General features: G+C 37.5%; 1 protein-coding gene across 1 annotated transcript; it reads right to left on the minus strand.

Annotated features, from left to right (window-relative positions):
* Positions 1 to 98: 98 nt before the first annotated feature.
* On the minus strand, positions 99 to 17,255 carry LOC103507175 (ATP-binding cassette sub-family G member 8-like). Its single transcript, XM_026822014.1, has 10 exons — positions 16,915 to 17,255; positions 16,386 to 16,618; positions 15,628 to 15,841; positions 15,035 to 15,226; positions 14,716 to 14,899; positions 13,794 to 13,934; positions 12,947 to 13,097; positions 12,336 to 12,453; positions 1,346 to 1,627; positions 99 to 106 (listed from the first exon to the last, which is right to left on the minus strand). Exons 1-10 carry the CDS (start codon positions 17,246 to 17,248, stop codon positions 99 to 101), a joined length of 1,857 nt encoding a protein of 618 aa, XP_026677815.1. The 5' UTR covers positions 17,249 to 17,255.
* Between the last annotated feature and the right edge of the window lie 5,912 nt (positions 17,256 to 23,167).

Below are 23,167 nucleotides of genomic sequence, written 5' to 3' on the forward strand. Positions count from 1 at the left end.
TACATTTATCATGAGACTAACGGGAAAGGTATTTAATGTACAGTGTTAACTTTAAGTAAATATGTAGTAGTTATTGAAGAAATATGTAAATACATTTATCATGAGACTAACGGGAAAGGTATTTTTACAGTGTTAACTTTAAATATGTAGTAGTTATTGAAGAAATATGTAAATACATTTATCATGAGACTAACGGGAAAGGTATTTGTATTTTACTTATGTTAAAGTAAGCATACTGAAATGCTTGCGACAAATGTCGTTCCCCACTCAATACACTGCCTCGGTGGTGTAGTGGTCAAGGCGCTCGCCTGGTAAACAGGAGGGCGTGGGTTCAATCCCAGCCGAGGTATGGAATCCTCAATATAATTTGAGAATTTGACCACAATAATAGTAGTAGCCTACTGCTGGAGTAAAGGGACTTTTCAGTCCTATTTAGTGGTCAAGGCGCTCGCCTGGTAAACAGGAGGGCGTGGGTTCAATCCCAGCCGAGGTATGGAATTTTATCCTCAATCCTAATTTGAGAATTTGACCACAATAATAGTAGTAGCCTACTGCTGGAGTAAAGGGACTTTTCAGTCCTATGCGAGCGACCACAATAATAGTAGTAGCGTACTGCTGGGGTAAAGGGACTTTTCAGTCCTATGCGAGCAGTATAAATAAGCACTATTATTATTATTATTATTATTATTATTATTATTGTAAGCTTTGGGGGTGAGCTAACCTTTGTAATTTTGTTTTGTTAAAAATAAAGTTATTTTCGGTTTATAGTCCCCCAGCGAGACTAAGCTGGTCTACTCCCTGTTGTCCCCCAGCCAGACTATTAGAACATAATTTATAGTTTTATTGGGAACAATAAATTTAATATTTTTCCATCAAGGAAGCTTTAGGGAACCTTTTGCGATAAATAATCACTGACGATTTGTAGTGCAAATTGTCTTTGCTCTTCATTTTTAGTCAAGCAAAGACAATTTGCACTACAAATCGTCAGTGATCCTTCTTCTTCTTCTTCTTCTTCTTTTTCTTGACCTATTCCCATGTACAGACGGGGTCGGCGTTTTTCATCAGCCTCTCAATCAGCCCTAACTAGGGTGATCGCTTTGGGAAAGCAAAAATAGCTTCCTTGATGTAAAAATATTAAATTTATTGTTCCCAATAAAACTATAAATTATGTTCTAATAGTCTGGCTGGGGGACGTTAAACAGGGAGTATACCAGCCTAAATTTCCCTTGCTAAAGAAATAGCCAAGGTTGAGGGGAAGGGCATCCACTCGTAAAATTTGTAGCCAAAACCAAATGTCAGCCCAAAGCGATCACCCTAGTTAGGGCTGATTGAGGAACAGCTATACCGCTAGATAAGGACACGATTGCTGAGGCCAGGCCTGATACGAGGGTAGCCCAGGCACGGGATGGTGTGAGGAAACCGAATGTGATGAACAGGGTTTGCATACAGATCAGATAGAGAATTGTGTATACTGGAATCAACAAGAGGGAAAAGGGTATACCGCTAGATAAGGACACGATTGCTGAGGCCAGGCCTGATACGAGGGTAGCCCAGGCACGGGACGGTGTGAGGAAACCGAATGTGATGAACAGGGTTTGCATACAGATCAGATAGAGAATTGTGTATACTGGAATCAACAAGAGGGAAAAGGGGTTAGTCATTAATTATTAGAACATTGGAAGTCAGTGAACATTGGAACTTATTCAGAAAAAAGGTCCGGTCAAAGATAGGCAAACAATAAATTTACTTTAACAACATTGCGTACCTTGAGTAGGTATACACTATGCAACCCATGATGAAACTTCAGTATATTGACCAAGGTTTCTATGTATAACTTGCAGGGAAATGAACAAGAGGATGACGGAGGAGCAAGCTAAGAAAATGTACCGCATAATGTAATTAATTGATGACGTACTGTGTGCTTCATAATCATGTTTGTTTAGTTACAACTTGTCATCAGTAAATGGTTTGATCAAATTAAATTGATCCCAAGGGCAAGGTAACCCTTGACAAATGTAATCTAATCGAATCCTGAGATAATCAATTACAATGTCTGACTCTTCGGCACTGTATATTGAAATCAGTTCGTGATTACAGAACCACATTCTTATTCCATCACCACTCGACCCCTAAGGACATTCCAATGTGAAGATAGGCAAACAATAAATTTACTTTAACAACATTGCGTACCTTGAGTAGGTATACACTATGCAACCCATGATGCAACTTCAGTATCGTGTCTCACAGGCTATTCTATTCTAGTGTGAATTATTTACATAGAAATTGGGTACTTCCGTTGCGTAGGCATTGCATTCAAATTTAATAGGTACCTAATATTTCATTATAACTTTTTTCACAGTCAAGTTTTTACAGAATTTAGTCCATGCGATTGGTTCCACGCATGAATGGACCCATGGCATCGTGTAGAACGTGACTTGTTACCTAGTTGATTTAAGATACGCCACAGAAAATGGTTTCTATTAATTTTAAAACGTAAAAATAAGTTATTTCTTTTCAAAATACCTACCTTTGCTTCAAAAGTCAAGGTGATCTTCTCTAGAAGTTGTGAAGGCAAATGAAGTTACATCTTTGGCTGTATGGTTGGGCCTTAAGAAAATGTACGATAGATCCATGAAGATGGAACAAGAGTTTGGAGAGTTCTTTACCGGTAAGTATTAGCTCTTGTGTATGTTTGCCTGGTAACTGTCGACTGATTTTAAATTTAACGTTTATTGATATGTTATAAACATCCTTCTTCTTATTCTAAGATCCAAATTTGAGAGATATAAAAGCCCATTTCAAAGGAAGTATTTACCAAATATCACAGTTCTCACACACTGGTTAGGTAGTTTGAACATTTTAAATCTTAGACAGAAGATACAATCCATCTGTTTTATCTTGGTGTACTAGTTCATAGACAAAAGAAAGGTTTTAACAACTTACTATTCTTTCTTTCCACAGCCGTTGTACAAGGAGACATGCCCGAAGACATCTACCAAAAAGTCAAGGAGGTCATCCAAGAACAGTCAGGTCCAGTAGTTTGAACATTTTAAATCTTAGACAGAAGATACAATCCATCTGTTTTATCTTGGTGTACTAGTTCATAGACAAAATAAAGGTTTTAACAACTTACTAATCTTTCTTTCCACAGCCGTTGTACAAGGAGACATGCCCGAAGACATCTACCAAAAAGTCAAGGAGGTCATCCAAGAACAGTCAGGTCCCAGCATCTGGGTCCCGTCCAAAGATCCTCTGTAGCTGCCCTACCCCCATAACGCTGCTGAATTGTTTCATACAATATAAATAATTTATATTACTACTAGTGAAATTATCGCATTAGGTACTTTGCGTATGACATCGTATGTAACGTATCCTCTTGTAGCCATTGATATTGAAGTGTGTATTTTATGTAGGCAGAAAATGTGCGGTTTTTAAGTCATATTTAATGCATGGGTGAGAAATGCATTCATGGTCGTGTGTGTATTAATGGAAAGAAAGCTTTGAAATGGGACGGTAAGCTTTAATGGGTTGACCAAAGTTACCTTTTATTTGTATCACCCAGTATTTTCCCCTATTTTGTCTTCTTATTAGCCATACGTAACCAGAAATTATTTTTTTAATTTCATGTTAAATGTTTTACATACTTTCAACTTTGCATCACGTCGCGTCGTGTTAATAATAATTTTATTTTAACTAACAATCTATCTTTATTGCAGGGCAAACATTGTATATTAGATGTGAGTGGTAATGCCATCAAGAGACTTCAAGTTGCCTCCCTCTATCCAGTGGCAATCTTCATCAAGCCCAAGTCTGTAGAATCCATTATGTAAGTATACCAGTCAATTGATTAAATAAAACAAAAGATATGTAATGGCTGGATAACACGAGACAGTAGGCATTTTAGCTAATGACCTCGTGTCAACACCACTGGTTTCCAGTAACATTTCAGCCCAGTTAGTTAGCCAGAAACAATTGCATTTGTAGTACATAAGTACATTTTGTTCAATTAGAATGACGTTTCTTCATGCTGTATGCATAATGTAATAATTAATTGATGACGTACTGTGTGCTTCATAATCATGTTTGTTTAGTTACAACTTGTCATCAGTAAATGGTTTGATCAAATTAAATTGATCCCAAGGGCAAGGTAACCCTTGACAAATGAAGTGTGCCTGAAGACATGTAATTCCATCACTTGATAGTAGGAAAAGAAAAGAAAAGTAAAAAAAAAAATGTGAAAATTATTATAAATATCCCCCTCCCCCACAGATGTAGAAGGTAGAGATATTATTGTATAGGTATGTTATGTTTTTATTTACTTTGTAATGATAAATATTTACTACCAATCATAAACGGTTCAAAATAACGTACTCGTATTTTGGGAGCGAAAGAGATCGATGCATTATTGGAATTAGATGAAAGCTAATTGTAGAAGCATATAAAATTACAATTTGTGAAAACCGAGAAGCAAATATAATTATGTAAGCATCATTTCGTGTATCGTTCGCCAAAAATGTGTTGGGTTCAACTTGATGAAAGACTTTTTTATTTGTACATTCATTGACAAATGTTTGTTTGTTCAGCAGAAAAAAATAATAATTCTGTTTATTAATTGAATGTTTTACCTTAATTTCGCATCTGGCCTCCCAGTCTGGAATATTTTGAACCGCCAATGTTTTCTGTAAAATTGATCTTAGACTTATTTAAAAGTATAAAGAAAACCCTATTATTTTTCATTTTGTTAGGATTTTATTTATTTCGTTTTTACGTTATTACTTCATTATTTTTGTTGAAATAGATATAACTATACGAGAAGAAAGAAAAAATTATATATATTATCTGTTTTAAATACATTGAAAACGAAAAATCTCAAGTCTCAAATAATAATAGTCGTGTCATTATTTTAGATTTTAACATCAATATTTCAGTGGCGTCCAATTCTGGCAAATACCTATTTTTCCGGAGACTAGGATCTGAACAGTACAAAAAATGCAATGACCCTACCTGAAAAATCAAAGAAATAAAAACACGCCAATTTCCTATAAAAGATAAAAATACATAAATAAAATACTCTGAGGGATCTTTATTTCTTAGCTTTAGATTTCTGTTTACAAAACGACCCTAGGAGGATAAACACAAACACACAGGCGCACAGACACACACCCCAGAATATCAAGGGTACTGTCCAGTAATTTTCACCTGGCTCAGGCAGGAAGCCAACGTAAGATAAAGCGGCAGTACCATTAGGGGGAGGACAAGGGAGTTGTACGATAATATCCTGATGTTGAACCTGTTTGTTTCTGCATAGCATATTAGCGGAGTAGCTACTCAGTACAGGAGCGGAGTACTCTCTACTAGCTACCGCCTTTATAATCCACCGTGCTGGGGACAACTGTGTCAGGAATGGATGTAACGGATACATGAGGTCCCGGATGTGAACAGCTATACCGCTCCGCCAGGGTACGGATGTCCCGGATGGTGTACATCAAGGAAGCCCCTCTGGCTGGGATGATGTTGAGCCATCTCAAAGCTCCTTACCCGCCAGGGTACGGATGTCCCGGATGGTGTACATCAAGGAAGCCCCTCTGGCTGGGATGATGTTGAGCCATCTCAAAGCTCCTCAGCTCATGCATGCTCCTGTGATGAGGCACATGGATGTCAGGTTGGAGAAGGTTTGCTTCACTGATGCTTTTACCACGCGGGGCCATGCCTCGTGAAGCGCCCATTGCGGAGGGCGGGTGATTCCTATGTATGCCGGTCTGAAATGGAGGAGGAAAGAGGTGAAATATGAAGTTTACATTGTGAAGGACCGGAAGGTTTCCTTGATATCTATCGACACCTAAAGTTAAGTTTGCCAATACAAATTTCCAAAAAGACTTACAATATCCGTAAAGTCCCGAAAAATCATTTGCATCCATAGGAGTGTCTCCATCTAATTAAAACTTACCCCATTGGGAATCAGATTTCTGAAATCTGGATCGCTCCTGGCTCGCAGATACTGAGCGCGGGCTTTCCTCTCTGCTGCAGTGCGGGGTCCCCGATGTGAAGCTCCGTCCTCACTGGAGTCGTAGCCACTAGAACCTTCCCGAGCTCCACGGATACCACCAGGCGGAAATACCCGAGGTAAGCCGAACTTGAGATAGGTGTACATGTTAGAGCCAAGGGTGGATCTGAGGATAGGGTAATGGAAGTGGATTAATATAGTAGGTATTAGCATTAGCATATCAGCAAAGTGGGACAACGAGTTTTAAAATTTATGAATCGTTGCCATACCTAATTATTTGTAAATACATAAATACCAAAGACCAATATAGGGAAATACCACCTAGCTCAGATGCTTCTGTTCTAGTTAGCTAGTTACAGAAATCTCTCGACAGTTTACTCTTCCTACTGTGTTTAATCTTATAACCTATGCATTCTACTTAACCTAACTTGTTCTATTCAAAGATTCAAACCGATAATCCTAAAACCAATCAAACCAGATCGTCGCATAATCCGAACTCGTAACCTGGCAACCATCACCTCTACTTCCTATAATAATCACAGCAAAAACGTAGATACTTGTACTAAATGATCTGAATAACAATAATTCAGAGGAGAGTTGAAGTCTACAGATCTAGAAACTAGAGAAAGGTGAGAGTGATTGGTTCTCGTTATGATTTACTTCCAATAGGTCTACGTAGGTCTTTAGATATGGGTACAATCCAATGATAATCAAATTGCATTCAACAAAATGGAAGACGTTCTCTTTCCGACCAAAAAATTGAAATCATCACCAGGTGCAGAGTTGCAGTCTACAGATCTAGAAACAAGAGAAAGGTGAGAGTGATTGGTTCTTGTTAGGATTTACTTCCAATAGGTCTACGTAGGTCGTTAGATTATGGGTACAATCCAATGATAATCAAATTGCATTCAACAAAATGGAAGACGTTCTCTTTCCGACCAAAAAATTGAAATCATCACCAGGTTTGTAATTTAATTAATACTTTGCGAAGAAAGTTGAAAGTATCAACCAAATAAAAGATTGATGAGTAGCTATGAATGTATCCAAATAGATCTAGTCAGAGACGGGACTACAGAAAGAGATAGGTGAAAGAGATCTACGATGTGATGGGTAGTGTTTTTTAACTGAAGAAATTAATACATATGCACACATTGAGATTAATAAATTTTAACTCATGTAAGTAGACTAAGAGACTCCTATGAAACTCAGATTATTTGTTTCAAGGGAAAAGGACTGATGGAATAATGGAGAGAAACATAAGAGAAAAGAAAGTGAAAGAGAAGAACGAAGGCAAATAGATTGGAGAGAATAGGGAAAATATTAAGGAGCGCGGTAGCGCTCCGCCCCGCCAAATCAAGAAAGTTTGACCGCGCTACTAGAGATATTATACGCGACAGGGAAAGTAGCCGTTTTCATTGAAAATTAGTGGAGATGGTAAAACTCCCACTGATTTTTACGTGGCATAGAATGGGAAGAGGTTGTCTTAGGGGCACATAAAATGAAATACTTACTTGGGGCCATATCGAGGATGGCTCAATATAGATTGGAGAATTAGTGGAGATGCCTGATTTTTACATGGCATAGAATGGGAAGAGGTTGTCTTAGGGGCACATAAAATGAAATACTTACTTGGGGCCATATCGAGGATGGCTCAATATAGATTGGACTGTAGACTCTCGCAGCTGAAAGTTACCATAGGGGAGGGGGGACTTCTCACTGGAACCTAGCGCAGAGTCTGTGAAATCCGAGTTCAAATTTTGTCTGGAAAAAGAAACAAAAAAGATTACTCGATTTATTGATGAACATAATCAACATGAGATTGTAAAACCAGGATTAAGTTGAGGAAAAAATGTCACCATTGAAAAGGATTTAGCTACACTTCTAAGCAGCATAGGAGCCATTACGTTCGTCAGTTTGCCATAGATCTCAGGTCTTTTATTGTATTTAAACTTCCCACATTGTTTGAAAATTTGGGAAAGCGTTAAAAAAGAAGTTGTCTCGCGCCACAAGGAATTAGACTAAAGATTTCTTGCTTCTCACTTACCTATAAATAGACCAGGCATGGAGGTCCTCTGAGGCCCCCGGACCTAGGGGGGTTGGAGTGGGAGGATGTTGTTGAGATTCGGAATACCTCCGCTCCATCTCCCACACCTCGCGGTCTCTGCTAGCTGCAGGCATCCTTCCCTGGAAAATATCATAGAGTTCAAGGTAAGAATAATAAGAATTGGGGTTTCTCTGTTATTACTTCTATCTAAACATTTATGTTATTAATTACCTACTTTGCGTGTCCGTGAGATAGAAGCATCTCACGGTGTTGGAAGAATAGGGGCTTAAAACTCTCCCTTGGACTCTTGCAGCTTGGACGCCCCGAAATTTTGTTTATATGAAATAAATACGGACTAGTTTCATAGATGGTAATTCTGGTACCAAAAGATGCCAGGATTTGTTTTCTACTCTGAGGGCAAATGTACCTTTTGGATGAGACGTAATTTAGTGGCTTCTGTACCTAAGCATCTCACGGTGTTGGAAGAATTGGGGCTTAAAACCCTCCCTTGGACTCTTGCAGCTTGGACGCCTTGCAACTTTTGTTTATATGAAATAAATACGGACTAGTTTCATAGATAGTAATTCTGGTACCAAAAGATGCCAGGATTTGTTTTCTACTCTGAGGGCAAATGTACCTTTTGGATGAGACGTAATTTAGTGGCTTCTTTTACTATTGGCGAAATGAGATATCCAATAATAATGTTTCCCACAGAACACAAATATTCAAGAATAAAACAAAGCTTGCTGACGATTGTATGGATCAGTACCCGGATGAGATCCGAAGATATCCTCATATAGTAGGACATCTAAACTAGGTCTCATTTAGTTTTATAGGTCGTCCATCATCACTCGTAATAATTTGTTGACGCAGTATAATTAGAAAAAAAAAACTAGTAATAATAGACAATTAAAATCAAATATAACTATAATAAAAAGGTCCTCATTAAGATTGAAAAGAATAAAAAAACAACAGAAACCGTTTTGAAAAGAAAAGAGATTATTGTTCTTACTCTTATGGAATATAAAAGAATGTAACATTGAATAAAATGATTCAGCAGGTAGCTTTAGCAATAATGACCACTAGTGGCAATTTCTTGGGAAATAATGCTTTTGTAAGATTTGTAAGGACTTGGGTCATTTTGTAACAGAAGAACGCAGAACCTAGGTGAGAAGACGGATAAGATAGGAAGCAATTAAAAATTAGTGGAGATGTGAGAACTCTTGCCTCGTTTTCCACAGGGTTCAAAGTTTGGTCAAGGTTGAAGTAAAAATCATATGGATCAGATATCCTATGAACATTACCGCCTTGACAAATTTAATCCTAGAAACTGGTTCAGAGTCTTAGTGTAATAAAAACACCTTTCAGATGTGACGAGGACCTCACATAAGAAATCCCTGTAGTCATGGTGATGTAGCAAGAAGTAGAATTCTGATAAATATGACATTAGTCAGGATATAAAATACTAATGATAGGATCTTATTAATGTATGAATCAGTGGTTCTTAGAAGGCACTTCAGAGGCCATACATGTAGGAATAGGTAAAAGTGGGAAAAGGTCAGGAGGAGTTCAGGGAAAAAAAGAGGATATGATATTTGAAGGCGGTTATAAATGGAAAAGACTTTATTTTTAAGATTACAAAGGTAGGACTTGGAAATATACCCATCTAACTTTGTAGTTTGATCTCATGGGGCGAAGGAACAAAGTTTCTGAACCGCTGTACTTCATTGTTTTTATGTATATATTAGATAAGACGTTGGAATTGGAAACAGTTACAAAGAAATTTGGAAATAATTCAATTTCAAATATGATTAATTATTAGCTAGCTACATTATTCAAAAGGGGTACTTACATATCTAAGCATTATCCAATATCCACTTCAAACTTCAAAGTTAATTGGAGAAAATAGCGTCTCATGTAAATACATACGACTGTATAATGCATAATGTAGGTACGATCATTAAAACTTTCAATTTTGTTGACAAATTCCAAGGTGACTAGAGTGTAGCCCCTAGAGTACCTAATAATTTCTAATAGATAGTTTAATTTGCAGAGTTTGATAATACGTATGTTCAAGTACTTGGTCAGACCTAATGTAGGTACGATCATTAAAACTTTCAATTTTGTTGACAAATTCCAAGGTGACTAGACTGTAGCCCCTAGAGTACCGAATAATTGGTCAGACCACATAATTACCAACAAGTATACCTGTTTAAAAAATGTGGTAAGTTCTTATCCTCATATGACGTGGTAAGTGAGACAGTGGTCAGACCACATAATTACCAACAAGTATACCTGTTTAAAAAATGTGGTAAGTTCTTATCCTCATATGACGTGGTAAGTGAGACAGGTACGACACGCTAGAATTAGCTGGATAAATCTACCTGGTAAGTATTTTAAGCTGTAAGGTGTTCAACTTATTTTCATTTTCAGTGTTAATCATTTACCTTCAAATCTGTTCATTGAATCCCAGTGTCGGTGAGTTCCTACTTATTCTCATAACAAATAACAACTGTAACATTAACATTCCACAACTATAGTTTACATATTCATGAATGAAATCTGTGAGAACAAAATACTTCCACAAGTAGGTAAGGTCTACTTGTGCTAACAGTTCGATACAGTAATGGAAACAGTACATATGAAAATAGTATAAAATAGGATATTATTTACACCAACTGATCGGTATTGGCTCCCATGACTAATGTTAATCCGACTTACTTATTGTATGAACTCTAAAGTGTTGTACTAGGTGCTCCTGATTTGCAATAATCATATAGAAATCGGAAACTAAGGTAACTTTTTGCATATACGAGTATCGTCCTGCACTTCACATATTGGAAAAAAAAACAATAGCTATAGCCGTAATCAAGGAAAAAACTTCCGTTTCTCAGGGATCGAACATAGGACCTTTCCTCCAAGTAAGCGCGATCTTCCTGTATTCTAGATTCTAGATGTATCTTCCCTTCTTTCTACATATTGATGTCGATTACGGTAAGGATGGACACTTGAGGTCTAATTAGAGTCAACCACAAATGGCTTGACTCAGCTGCGTGCCTATGTTGTTTGTACTAAGTATAACAGTTAGAGATGAAAATATACGGTAAATTCATTTATAGAGGGAAATCTATATAAATAAAATTGTAGATTTGTCTGTACATTGCTTAGAATCGTGAAATTTTTAGTTATTCTTACTCCTTATGCATCCAAATAGTTTTCAGTGTTGAGGCAGTGGAATTTATGCTTTTCTAGAACATTATTATTAGCAAATGAAAATTAAATGTTACCATTTATTTTTAATCCCGCTAACCTATTATACTAAACGCTTGCGTCCGTTGTATATTGATATAGGAGTAAAAGCGGAGTAAAACTCCAAACTGTTAGGTAGGAAAAAGTGCACATTTTGTGTTACTGACCCATTTTTAATTCATTAGCGGTTAAACCTTCTTCTCTCATTAGCAAAGAGTTTTATTTACTTTTTATTCATACGGGTAAAAATGATTGAAGTTTTTTTTTCTATAGGTACCCTACATAGGTTCCTATTTCTATTATCCACAAATGGAGGATTTTTGCAAAGGGATTTACGTACTACGGAATAGTGAAAAGTTTTCTAAATTGAATTTGTTTTAGCATTACGTACAAATACAGCGACTAACGCAGAATTGTGAAACACTTGCCTCTTATTCTAATATGTCTATCAGAGTGGCTTTCTAACCTTACAATATTTTAAGTAGTTTTAAGTATTTTACCCAACAAGTAGTTTAAGGTCGAAATTCATATTTGTTATTTAAACACAGTAAAATTGATGTAATACCTATTGTATTTCTTTATCTTTCCCTCAGTAGGTATTTCGGTACCTACTCATATTTTTAGATAAATTTTTATCGAAATACAATGCTGTAGGTATACTAAAAGCCTACCTCTGTGGCTGAGTCATAAGAGCACAATTGGGTCCGGTCCAGTGAAACTCAAACACTAATCAGCATATCTCTGCCATGTTTTGAAAATAAAAGTGGTTGATAGTCAAAGTTCTTGGAGAAGAACACACTACTCACCAACATAAATGTAGAAGGCCTCTGTGTCGGGACCCTGGATGTAAAGGCCGGACATGGCGTAGGCAGGAATCACCAGCCCTAACCATATGATCAGACTGGCAGGAATTGAGCAACATAACTGAAAACAGGTCCGGTCCAGTGGAACTCAAACACTAATCAGCATATCTCTGCCATGTTTTGAAAATAAAAGTGGTTGATAGTCAAAGTTCTTGTAGAAGAACACACTACTCACCAACATAAATGTAGAAGGCCTCTGTGTCGGGACCCTGAATGTAAAGGCCGGACATGGCGTAGGCAGGAATCACCAGCCCTAACCATATGATCAGACTGGCAGGAATTGAGCAACATAACTGAAAACATGAAAATGGAAATAATGATCAGTGTTTAGAGATGTGCTGTATCCGACGTTACTCTTGCAGCAAGCAGAGGTCGTCGAAAATTTGTATAATGACAAGGTACTATTACTGCAAGTATTGACCCCAAATTTCCTAAGTTTTGTATTGTTACTGACTGGTACTGGAATCTGAGTGTAAACTTGGTTTCAGTTGAACCGGAATGAGCAATCTAATTGGTCGATTTAATGCTGTATCAGACGTTACTCTTGCAGCAAGCAGAGGTCGTCGAAAATTTGCATAATGACAAGGTACTATTACTGCAAGTATTGACTCCAAATTTCCTATGTTTTGTATTGTTACTGACTGGTACTGGAATCTGAGTGTAAACTTGGTTTCAGTTGAACCGGAATGAGCAATCTAATTGGTCGATTTAATCCAAATTTAAACTAAGTTTGTGTTCCCGTCCTTAGATAGTTATATCATTGTAACCTAACTGGTTGCAACTCACCATCACAATAATGTAGACAGCCCTGGAGTAGAGTCCGTCCTTGATATCGCTTTCTACAGCCGCCCTGTCGTGACCATGACATCTGGCCATTGATAACCAAATGAGGAGAGGCCAGGACGCTAGACACATGATGGTGTAGTGGTAGCCAAACCTGGAGAAATGATACAGATAAAGATGTTGTGGGTATAGACTAGAACTAGGATTTGAGGTAAAATTCTCATATGACTGTTGAAGTAAAAGTCTCATAGCTGCTTTTCGAGAAATCTCTGGTAAACAATGTACCTAATTATGTAGATATTAAAATCTCAAGGTGTGTCCAAAAATAGTCGACTGGCCCTTGATCGATGTCGATCGACGAGGTGAATCTAAGTTGTCGAGGCAATGAACGAGCTAGACACATGATGGTGTAGTGGTAGCCAAACCTGGGGAAATGATACAGATAAAGATGTTGTGGGTATAGAGAACTAGGATTTGAGGTGAAATTCTCATATGACTGTTGAAGTAAAAGTCTCATAGCTGCTTTTCGAGAAATCTCTGGTAAACAATGTACCTAATTAGATCTTGAAATCTCAAGGTGTGTCCAAAAATAGTCGACTGGCCCTTGATCGATGTCGATCGACGAGGTGAATCTAAGTTGTCGAGGCAATGAACGTGTCAGTCGACATCGATGGCCGGTCGACTATGTGTGGACACACCTTTTAAAGTATAAAATAAATTTGGGGGGAAGAAACCACATTCCTCAAGCTCTTCAAAGAAAAGTTTCCTAAAGCAATGAAGAGTTTATGACTACTCTACAGTACTTTCTTTTTTAGGGTAGAGGGGAGAAAGAGTTTCTATTATGTCTTACCTATCATTAAGTAATAGTTGAGAATCAGAAGATGGCACGTCCCAAAATATACACCCGATAATGACCGACAGGATGGTCGCAATTAACAACTGCGACAGCCAATTCAGCAGACTACTGGGCTGCGAGTACGCCATTTGACGTCTGAAATCATCAGTCAAACGTAGATCAATATTACCTCCTTGTACCGTGTTTTGCTAGTTCGCTACTGACATTTAAATACATGGTCGATATAAATATACGAGTAGTTCATAATTAATAATTACATATGTAAAAGACAATATTTGTAAATGACATTCTCAAGATGCGAATTAAAATGTACTTCTTCATAAATCTAATCGAATCCTGAGATAATCAATTACAATGTCTGACTCTTCGGCACTGTATATTGAAATCAGTTCGTGATTACAGAACCACATTCTAAATTCAAAACGAGATCAGCCTATAATTGGATTGAAAGATAACAGACAACGGAATTGAAAAAGGGGGGCGTGTCTCACAGGCCATTCTATTCTAGTGTGAATTATTTACATAGAAATTGGGTACTTCCGTTGCGTAGGCATTGCATTCAAATTTAATACCTAATATTTCATTATAACTTTTTTCACAGTCAAGTTTTTACAGAATTTAGTCCATGCGATTGGTTCCACGCATGAATGGACCCATGGCATCGTACAGAACGTGACTTGTTACCTAGTTGATCTAAGATACGCCACAGAAAATGGTTTCTATTAATTTTAAAACGTAAAAATAAGTTCTTTCTTTTCAAAATACCTTTGCTTCAAAAGTCAAGGTGATCTTCTCTAGAAGTTGTGAAGGCAAATGAAGTTACATCTTTGGCTGTATGGTTGGGCCTTAATTAAGGCCATTCCGCCAGTGAGAAAAAAAAAGTTGATGTTCAATAGATCGCTCAAAGGATACTTACAGAAAGAGGGCAAACACTTGACGTAGCGGGGAGGCAGATCCTATCTTGGGAATCAACAGATGAGGAAGTGGGGGATCAGACAGAGGCTCCTCTCGTCTCCTGAAGAGTTCGGAGAGTTGTTCTATTCGTTGGGAAGACTCTAGCATGGCCTCCGCACTGAGGTCATCAAGGGTGACTAAATCCACTGGAAAGTAGAAGTTAGAACATTAGTGAGTTACATAATTTGGTGAAATTGTGCAAGGCTTGCCATGAGGGCCGGAGAAAAAGAAAGAAGGCCATTTTATTTATGAAAATTTTCTTTGAAAGACGCAATACTTACAATAATAGTCGGACGGATTTTTGAACGCCGGGCAAGGGTAATCGGCAGCAGCAAAGTAAGGTAACATGTCTCTCCGCTTGCCAGAGTACATGGTTCGACCCCCGGACACGAGCAAAACTCGGCTGATCATGGTGAATATCTCGTACGTGGGAGGTTGCAATGTGAGGATAACCATCTTCCCTGCCATACCAGCTGAAATAAAATGAAATTTATTTGTGTTTCGTCAAACTAGATATGTATTTTCTTAGAGAACTAGGAATTTCGGTGATCATATAACTGTGACTCGAGTAGCAAACGGATTTTTTCATACAAAACTAATGGAACTTTCATCTCCGACCATCAATTAGGATAACCATCAACTTAGCCAGCTGAAATAAAAGGAAATTTATTTGTGTTTCGTCAAACTAGATATGTATTTTCTTAGAGAACTAGAATTTCGGTGACCATATAACTGCGAGTACTGTGACTCGAGTAGCAAACGGATTTTTTCATACAAAACTAATGGAACTTTCATCTCCGACCATCAATTAGGATAACCATCAACTTAGATGATGGAAAGTGGGAACGGTTTCCAGGAAATTGAAACTACTTACCTGGACCACCACTTGCCCAGCCTCGCAGAAACTCTACCAGGAAGAACGTATCGAAGATGTCCATGAAGACCGTGGGGCAGTCAAGGAGCAGAATGTCTGCATGTGACATCAGGCAGCAAGCAATGCTCAGTCTCTTCAGTTCAGAGGTAGTGAGTCGACCCACTCGGGTGCTTAGAACTTGGGTTAGTCCAAGTTCCTCTATCAAGAGGCCCATCTGAAGAAAAAGAAGGAGTAAGGCTGGTAAAAAAACGAGTTCATCTTTGATGATCATCGTTAGTGAATATGTAACTAGTATAACATCTTCAGATTAGTTCCGAGTTCATCTTTGATGATCATCGTTAGTGAATATGTAACTAGTATAACATCTTCAGATTAGTTCAACGAGTTCATCTTTGATGATCATCGTTAGTGAATAAGCAACTAGTATAACATCTTCAGATTAGTTCATCCGCAGGTCTGTATGCAGTATGCTCTTCTTCCCACCATCGTATGTATTTACAGTTGAGTACATAAGTCCAACGAACAATAATAAATTTTCAATTCTTACCTGTTCCGACGTAGTCACCTTTATGCTGTGTTTGGGCGGCCGTCGCAGATGTGAATAGAAAGTTAGAGTTTGAGCAAAGATTAGTTCATCCGCAGGTCTGTATGCAGTATGCTCTTCTTCCCACCATCGTATGTATTTACAGTTCAGTACATAAGTCCAACGAACAATAAGTCATAAGTCCAACGAACAAAAATAAATTATCAATTCTTACCTGTTCCGACGTAGTCACCTTTATGCTGTGTTTGGGCGGCCGTCGCAGATGTGAATAGAAAGTTAGAGTTTGAGCAACGTTGAGTTCGGGCGACAGGAAACTTTGAGATCGGACATACACGAGCCGTCTTTTCAGAGCGTTCAATGGAATACTGTGTCCGTTTAGAATGACTTGGAACGCTTTGGCATCGTTTCGTCCGGCAAGGGCGTCCAGAATGGCTTTGCCTTCCAACGCTGAAATCAAAGCCGAATGAATTAATCTTGGAATGTAACTCTGGGACTCATCCGAGTCGAAGTCATTTAAAATCCTTCATTCTTTCCCTATTTGCTTATTTCGGTATGAAGAGGTCCTGATATGGTGGACTCACCTGAAGTGGACATAATCGCTAGAACTTCACTGCCTTTGACTTCAAACGACACGCCCTGCACGAAACATTTGTTCTTACTACAGACTCATCCGAGTCGAAGTCATTGATTCTTTCCCTATTTGCTTATTTCGATATGAAGAGGTCCTGATATGTTGGACTCACCTGAAGTGGACATAATCGCTAGAACTTCACTGCCTTTGACTTCAAACGACACGCCCTGCACGAAACATTTGTTCTTACTGGACGGAGGTACCTCAAGACCTCTGACCTGCAAGTGGGGGAAGAACTCTGGACGGCCGGACTGAAAGCTGGGTGCACCGCCATCCAGATGAGAATGAGAGAGGGCGCTGGCAGCTCTGTCATGCAGGTGGGTTTGGGACATGTGGAGCATGCGTGGATTCAGTGGTTGCTGCAATTGCTGGATCTGTCGAGAATTTGGTATTGCTATGGACGCGGGTCGCCTGCAAAAGAATAAGAGTGAGATGTTCAAGTTCATGTGAACTTATCACGGGGAAAAATAAGGGAATTTCTGGAGATGTTGGTTTTCTCCCCCCTTGTCCCTCAATAGAGCATCGATCTCTTCGCAATAGATTGATTCCATTTCACCACCACCGAATCACCACTTACTTACCCGCCATGACGCAGTATAATTAGAAAAAAAAACTAGTAATAATAGACAATTAAAATCAAATATAACTATAATAAAAAGGTCCTCATTAAGATTGAAAAGAATAAAAAAACAACAGAAACCGTTTTGAAAAGAAAAGAGATTATTGTTCTTACTCTTATGGAATATAAAAGAATGTAACATTGAATAAAATGATTCAGCAGGTAGCTTTAGCAATAATGACCACTAGTGGCAATTTCTTGGGAAATAATGCTTTTGTAAGATTTGTAAGGACTTGGGTCATTTTGTAACAGAAGAACGCAGAACCTAGGTGAGAAGACGGATAAGATAGGAAGCAATTAAAAATTAGTGGAGATGTGAATTTCTTGTTCCGACTGAAAATGTTGGGAATTTGAATTTTTCATAGACCTAATGGGATATTTTGATACTTAAGAACCACGATTTTTATGCATGAAGAAAAACTTTTTCTAATGATGTAGGTAAGTGGGTGTTTAAATAACTTATTGGATAGAGCCAAATTATTGCATAAAAGAATAATTTTGCTCCCAATAGAATCACTGGAAATCCAGAAAGTTTGTTTAAAGAAACATAACATACATAAAATGATTTCCTCATAATTGGAGTGATCCCATTTTCTAATTTGGCAATTGTATCAATTGGTGATGTTGTTTCACTAGTCGGTGTCAGAGCATCATCTCTGGGTATCTTATATGTGAAGTGCTTTAACATTGATCTTTATTCCCATAGCAGTCTGGGTACTTTACGAGTTGATTACTAGAACCATACAGAACTACAACTTCACAAGATAATAGTATCAAAATGGTCTGGTCATCTAGACAAGAATCAAGATTATTCAGCAATCTCAACGAGCTTCAATAGAAAGGTCACGTGATTCTCATCATTTGGATTTCAGATCGCTCAAGTTTCTTGTTCCGACTGAAAACGTTGGGAATTTGAATTTTTCATAGACCTAATGGGATATTTTGATACTTAAGAACCACGATTTTTATGCGTGAAGAAAAACTTTTTCTAATGATGTAGGTAAGTGGGTGTTTAAATAATTTATTGCATAGAGCCAAATTATTGCATAAAAGAATAATTTTGCTCCCAATAGAATCACTGGAAATCGAGAAAGTTCGTTTAAAGAAACATAACATACATAAAATGATTTCCTCATAATTGGAGTGATCCCATTTTCTAATTTGGCAATTGTATCAATTGGTGATTGCACTAATAATTATGTTCCTAAGAGTCGATTCCCACTTTCATTTATTTCCTCGGTGAGGTATGTGAAAACAATAGGGGTGAATAATATGATTGTGTCGAAATCAACCGCATGAATTACTCGTCAATCGATAAATATGTCAATCACATGTCCATTTCACTATGAAACTCTTGAGAAACTGCATTCTGCATTCTTGGAACTGCAACAATATGGACAACAATCAAGTGAGTCAGTCGGTTGACCTATCTGAGGCCAAAAGAATTGAAAACCATTGAGCTGGAAAAACACTGAACAAAATCACGCATGAGGACGCGAGATAAAGAGGTTAATTAATGCAGTTTGGTGAGCCTGAGCCATTAGAATGGTTTTCTTGTATACCTTATTGGCAGTGTCCGGAAAGTGCCTTCACCCCAGCAGAGCGAACGGTAATGATGGTGCTTTGTTTGAAATAGTTTGTCCTCCTAGATTCCATAGAGGAATTAAAATAAATGAATGTATTTTTTTAATTTCCCAAAATGAAAATTATCATTTTTGTGGTCTTTCTCTGCCTTGAACTATTCCTGTCTCAGCTCGAATTTGAACAGCAGTTTTCCTGGTTACGAATCGAATACCTCAGCTACATAAACTCTACGAACGTTCGCTATTCCCTCTCTACGCTCATCGTGTCTAAATGACCAAGCACATAACTTTCAGGTTCAAAATATTCTCGGATGAGATTCTTCTAACTGTTATTCACCGCCTTCGGGAATTCATAGCATCGATTCTAAGCAGCTGCAAACTGCTTCTATTGAATCTGATTCGTTCTGAAATGGAATCGAAACTTTTTGTATTCTTTAATTCCATAGAGGAATTAAATAAATGAATGTATTTATTTTAATTTCCCAAAATAAAAATTATCATTATTGTGGTCTTTCTCTGCCTTGAACTATTCCTGTCTCAGCTCCAATTTGAACAGCAGTTTTCCTGGTTACGAATCGAATACCTCAGCTACATAGACTCTATGAACGTTCGCTATTCCCTCTCTACACTCATCGTGTCTAAATGACCAAGCACATAACTTTCAGGTTCAAAATATTCTCGGATGAGATTCTTCTAACTGTTATTCACCGCCTTCGGGAATTCATAGCATCGATTCTAAGCAGCTGCAAACTGCTTCTATTGAATCTGATTCGTTCTGAAATGGAATCGAAACTTTTTGTATTCTTTCGAAATTCGAATCCAACAATGGATCGAATTTTCTATTCGTTTTCGATAGGTAGTAAGAGTGTTCAAAATGGACATGGCGCTCGGACACGCCCCTTGCCCCTCATTATCGACAGGATCTTGCGTCCATTTATGAACTATGGATTCGAATCCAACAATGGATCGAATTTTCTATTCGTTTTCGATAGTAATAGTGTTCAAAATGGACATGGCGCTCGGACACGCCCCTTGCCCCTCATTATCGACAGGATCTTGCATCCATTTATGAACTATGGCACTATGGACATCTAACTGTTTAGCAGTAGAGTGGTCAAACCAGATCCCCTTCTGAATACAGCATAGTTTCGTATTCTTTCGAAATTCGAATCCAACAATGGATCGAATTTTCTATTCGTTTTCGATGGTAAGAGTGTTCAAAATGGACATGGCGCTCGGACACGCCCCTTGCCCCTCATTATCGACAGGATCTTGCGTCCATTTATGAACTATGGCACTATGGACATCTAACTGTTTAGCAGTAGAGTGGTCAAACCAGATCCCCTTCTGAATACAGCATAGTTTGCTGAATGCACGAGTCTTTGCAAAGCTCCATACTACAGGTCTGATAACTATCTACACAAACTAACAGTTTATGTTTTTTTTTTTATCCATCCGCTTCATATTTTGAGTCTTTCGATTCAAGGCTACAAACTTTTTTCAATCGGATAACATTCGAAGTATTCACATTTTTAGGAATACTCAAGTAGCTAGATACATACCTACATACGTATTTAACTGTATCTTATCTTGTTGATTATAAATGGATTTGGTTTCCTGATGGTCACTTTTAGCACACATTTCATGTTACAGTTGAAACCTTATTTCTATGGTTTAAATTAATGCTTTTTGTGCTCACTTGGTGGTTAACCGTTTTGACAAAGGACAGTTTAGAGCTCAGTAGAAGACCAAAGAAACTTTAGCCCAGCAGAATACATAGATAATGGTCTTCATTTTCAGTTCATCAGAGGATGAATCAGTGAATTGTATCTTACAGGATTTAGAAATGTTAGGATGAGATGATGAACTTTGAGTTAATCGCTAAAACATTCACTCTAGATGAGTCATATATGTACCATGCAATATATGAGACAATGTAAAGTTACATAATCGGGAACGCCCAAAACCCCAAGGACGTTTGCAGTTTCTTTAGAACATCTGGTGCAGAAAAATGACTCATGTCCTCACATATTCAACCCAAAGTTTTCTTCTCTTATACCAAGGTGAATATCATCTCTAACATTTTCAACATTGTGAACTTGGTTTTTAATAACCCTGGTAAAAAGGAGGGTTTTGTATTATGAACAATATCCATTGCAATTTTAGGAATTCTCGAGTATCCACTTATACATAGCGTCTCTAGAGTCTCCGCTTAATTGTACCAATGTCGAAGCGTCTCAATGTCAAAGTACAGAATTCCCTTCATCAGAAGTGGAAAGATTTCGAAGAAAAGTCAAAGAAGTCCAGACTCCAGCTCTGTGCAATGACCAGAACGTCCAGAACCTGATCTTAAATGAAAGTCGAATAGAAACTCATCAGTTTCAAAACTGGCTTTGATAGATCACACCAAGTAGATCAATTGATTGAGGTTCTCATATGACACATGGGTTCTTGAATGAACCAGGTTCTCAGTTGCCATTTTTGATTGAAATCATTACATCGGCCGCCTTGACAAATTTAGTCCTAGAAACTGGTTCAGAGTCTTAGTGTAATAAAAACACATTTCAGATGTGACGAGGACCTCACATAAGAAATCCCTGTAGTCATGGTGATGTAGCAAGAAGTAGAATTCTGATAAATATGACATTAGACCGCCTTGACAAATTTAATCCTAGAAACTGGTTCAGAGTCTTAGTGTAATAAAAACACCTTTCAGATGTGACGAGGACCTCACATAAGAAATCCCTGTAGTCATGGTGATGTAGCAAGAAGTAGAATTCTGATAAATATGACATTAGGTCGTATGGGGGTCAAATTCCCTCTCCTTGCACTCTATCTCCGGAAAAACATCTTTCCTCTAATATGAAAGTTGGTGCTTTTGACACATCCACTAAAACTATGCATAGAAAAAATCCTCATCACCACTATCGATTAGCCTCTATGAGTACACCACATATTATTAAGACGATTTTTCTGCCATTATGAAATACAACTCCTTCAATTTCCTCATCTTGGCTTTGGACAAGCGAATTTTTCGCAATCTTTTCCGTGTACATCATCGCCCAAGTGATATTTTGAAACATCTAATGATAGGATCTTATTAATGTATGAATCAGTGGTTCTTAGAAGGCACTTCAGAGGCCATACATGTAGGAATAGGTAAAAGTGGGAAAAGGTCAGGAGGAGTTCAGGGAAAAAAAGAGGATATGATATTTGAAGGCGGTTATAAATGGAAAAGACTTTATTTTTAAGATTACAAAGGTAGGACTTGGAAATATACCCATCTAACTTTGTAGTTTGATCTCATGGGGCGAAGGAACAAAGTTTCTGAACCGCTGTACTAGACCATAAAAAATATTGATTTTAACGGATTTAATAGTAGAAACCTCAGAGGTTTAAATGGTAGCAAACCTGTTGTAGTTAATATGACATAAATCTTTGAGAAAGTGTTACAGGTTATAAATGACCTATCAAATAGATACATAGAAGATGAGTAGCCTTTAAAATATGTTGTAGTTTCCTATAGGTGAATAAAAGAATCTTTCGGCCATTTTTCGTGACGAAATTCAAGGAAAATAAATCAAAGAAGTATTCCATAATATGTATTGTTTATTTAGTGATTCCTCTTCATATGGGTTAATAATACGAGTAAGTACCAATGTACTTAACTATTATTACTTATCTATAAGATTTTCATTAGCTAATTCATGCCCTTGCATAGATTTGTCAAATTTTCTTACATTAGGACGTATTAAAATTTGCGGCTTGTTCACTATACCTATCATTGTTTTTATATATTAGATAAGACGTTGGAATTGGAAACAATTACAAAGAAAATTGGAAATAATTCAAATTCAAATATGATTAATTATTAGCTAGCTACATATTCAAAAGCGGTACTTATCTAAGCATTATCCAATATCCACTTCAAACTTCAAAGTTAATTGGAGAAAATAGCGTCTCATGTAAATACGACTGTATAATGCAAAATGTAGGTACGATCATTAAAACTTTCAATTTTGTTGACAAATTCCAAGGTGACTAGACTGTAGCCCCTAGAGTACCTAATAATTTCTAATAGATAGTTTAATTTGCAGAGTTTGATAATACGTATGTTCAAGTACTTGGTCAGACCTAGTTTGTCATCATGCCAAGGAATGTTG

This window comes from Diaphorina citri, unplaced genomic scaffold (assembly GCF_000475195.1).
Source record: "Diaphorina citri unplaced genomic scaffold, Diaci psyllid genome assembly version 1.1 scaffold14, whole genome shotgun sequence".
NCBI lineage: Eukaryota > Metazoa > Arthropoda > Insecta > Hemiptera > Psyllidae > Diaphorina > Diaphorina citri.

Coding starts and splice junctions, on each gene's coding strand:
- LOC103507175 (XM_026822014.1), bottom strand. CDS start 17,248: ATGAACTTGAACATCTCACTCTTATTCTTTTGCAGGCGACCCGCGTCC. Junction 16,619..16,914: donor AGCGATTATGTCCACTTCAG/GTGAGTCCAACA, acceptor CTTTGATTTCAG/CGTTGGAAGGCAAAGCCATT. Junction 15,227..15,627: donor CTGGGCAAGTGGTGGTCCAG/GTAAGTAGTTTC, acceptor ATTTTATTTCAG/CTGGTATGGCAGGGAAGATG.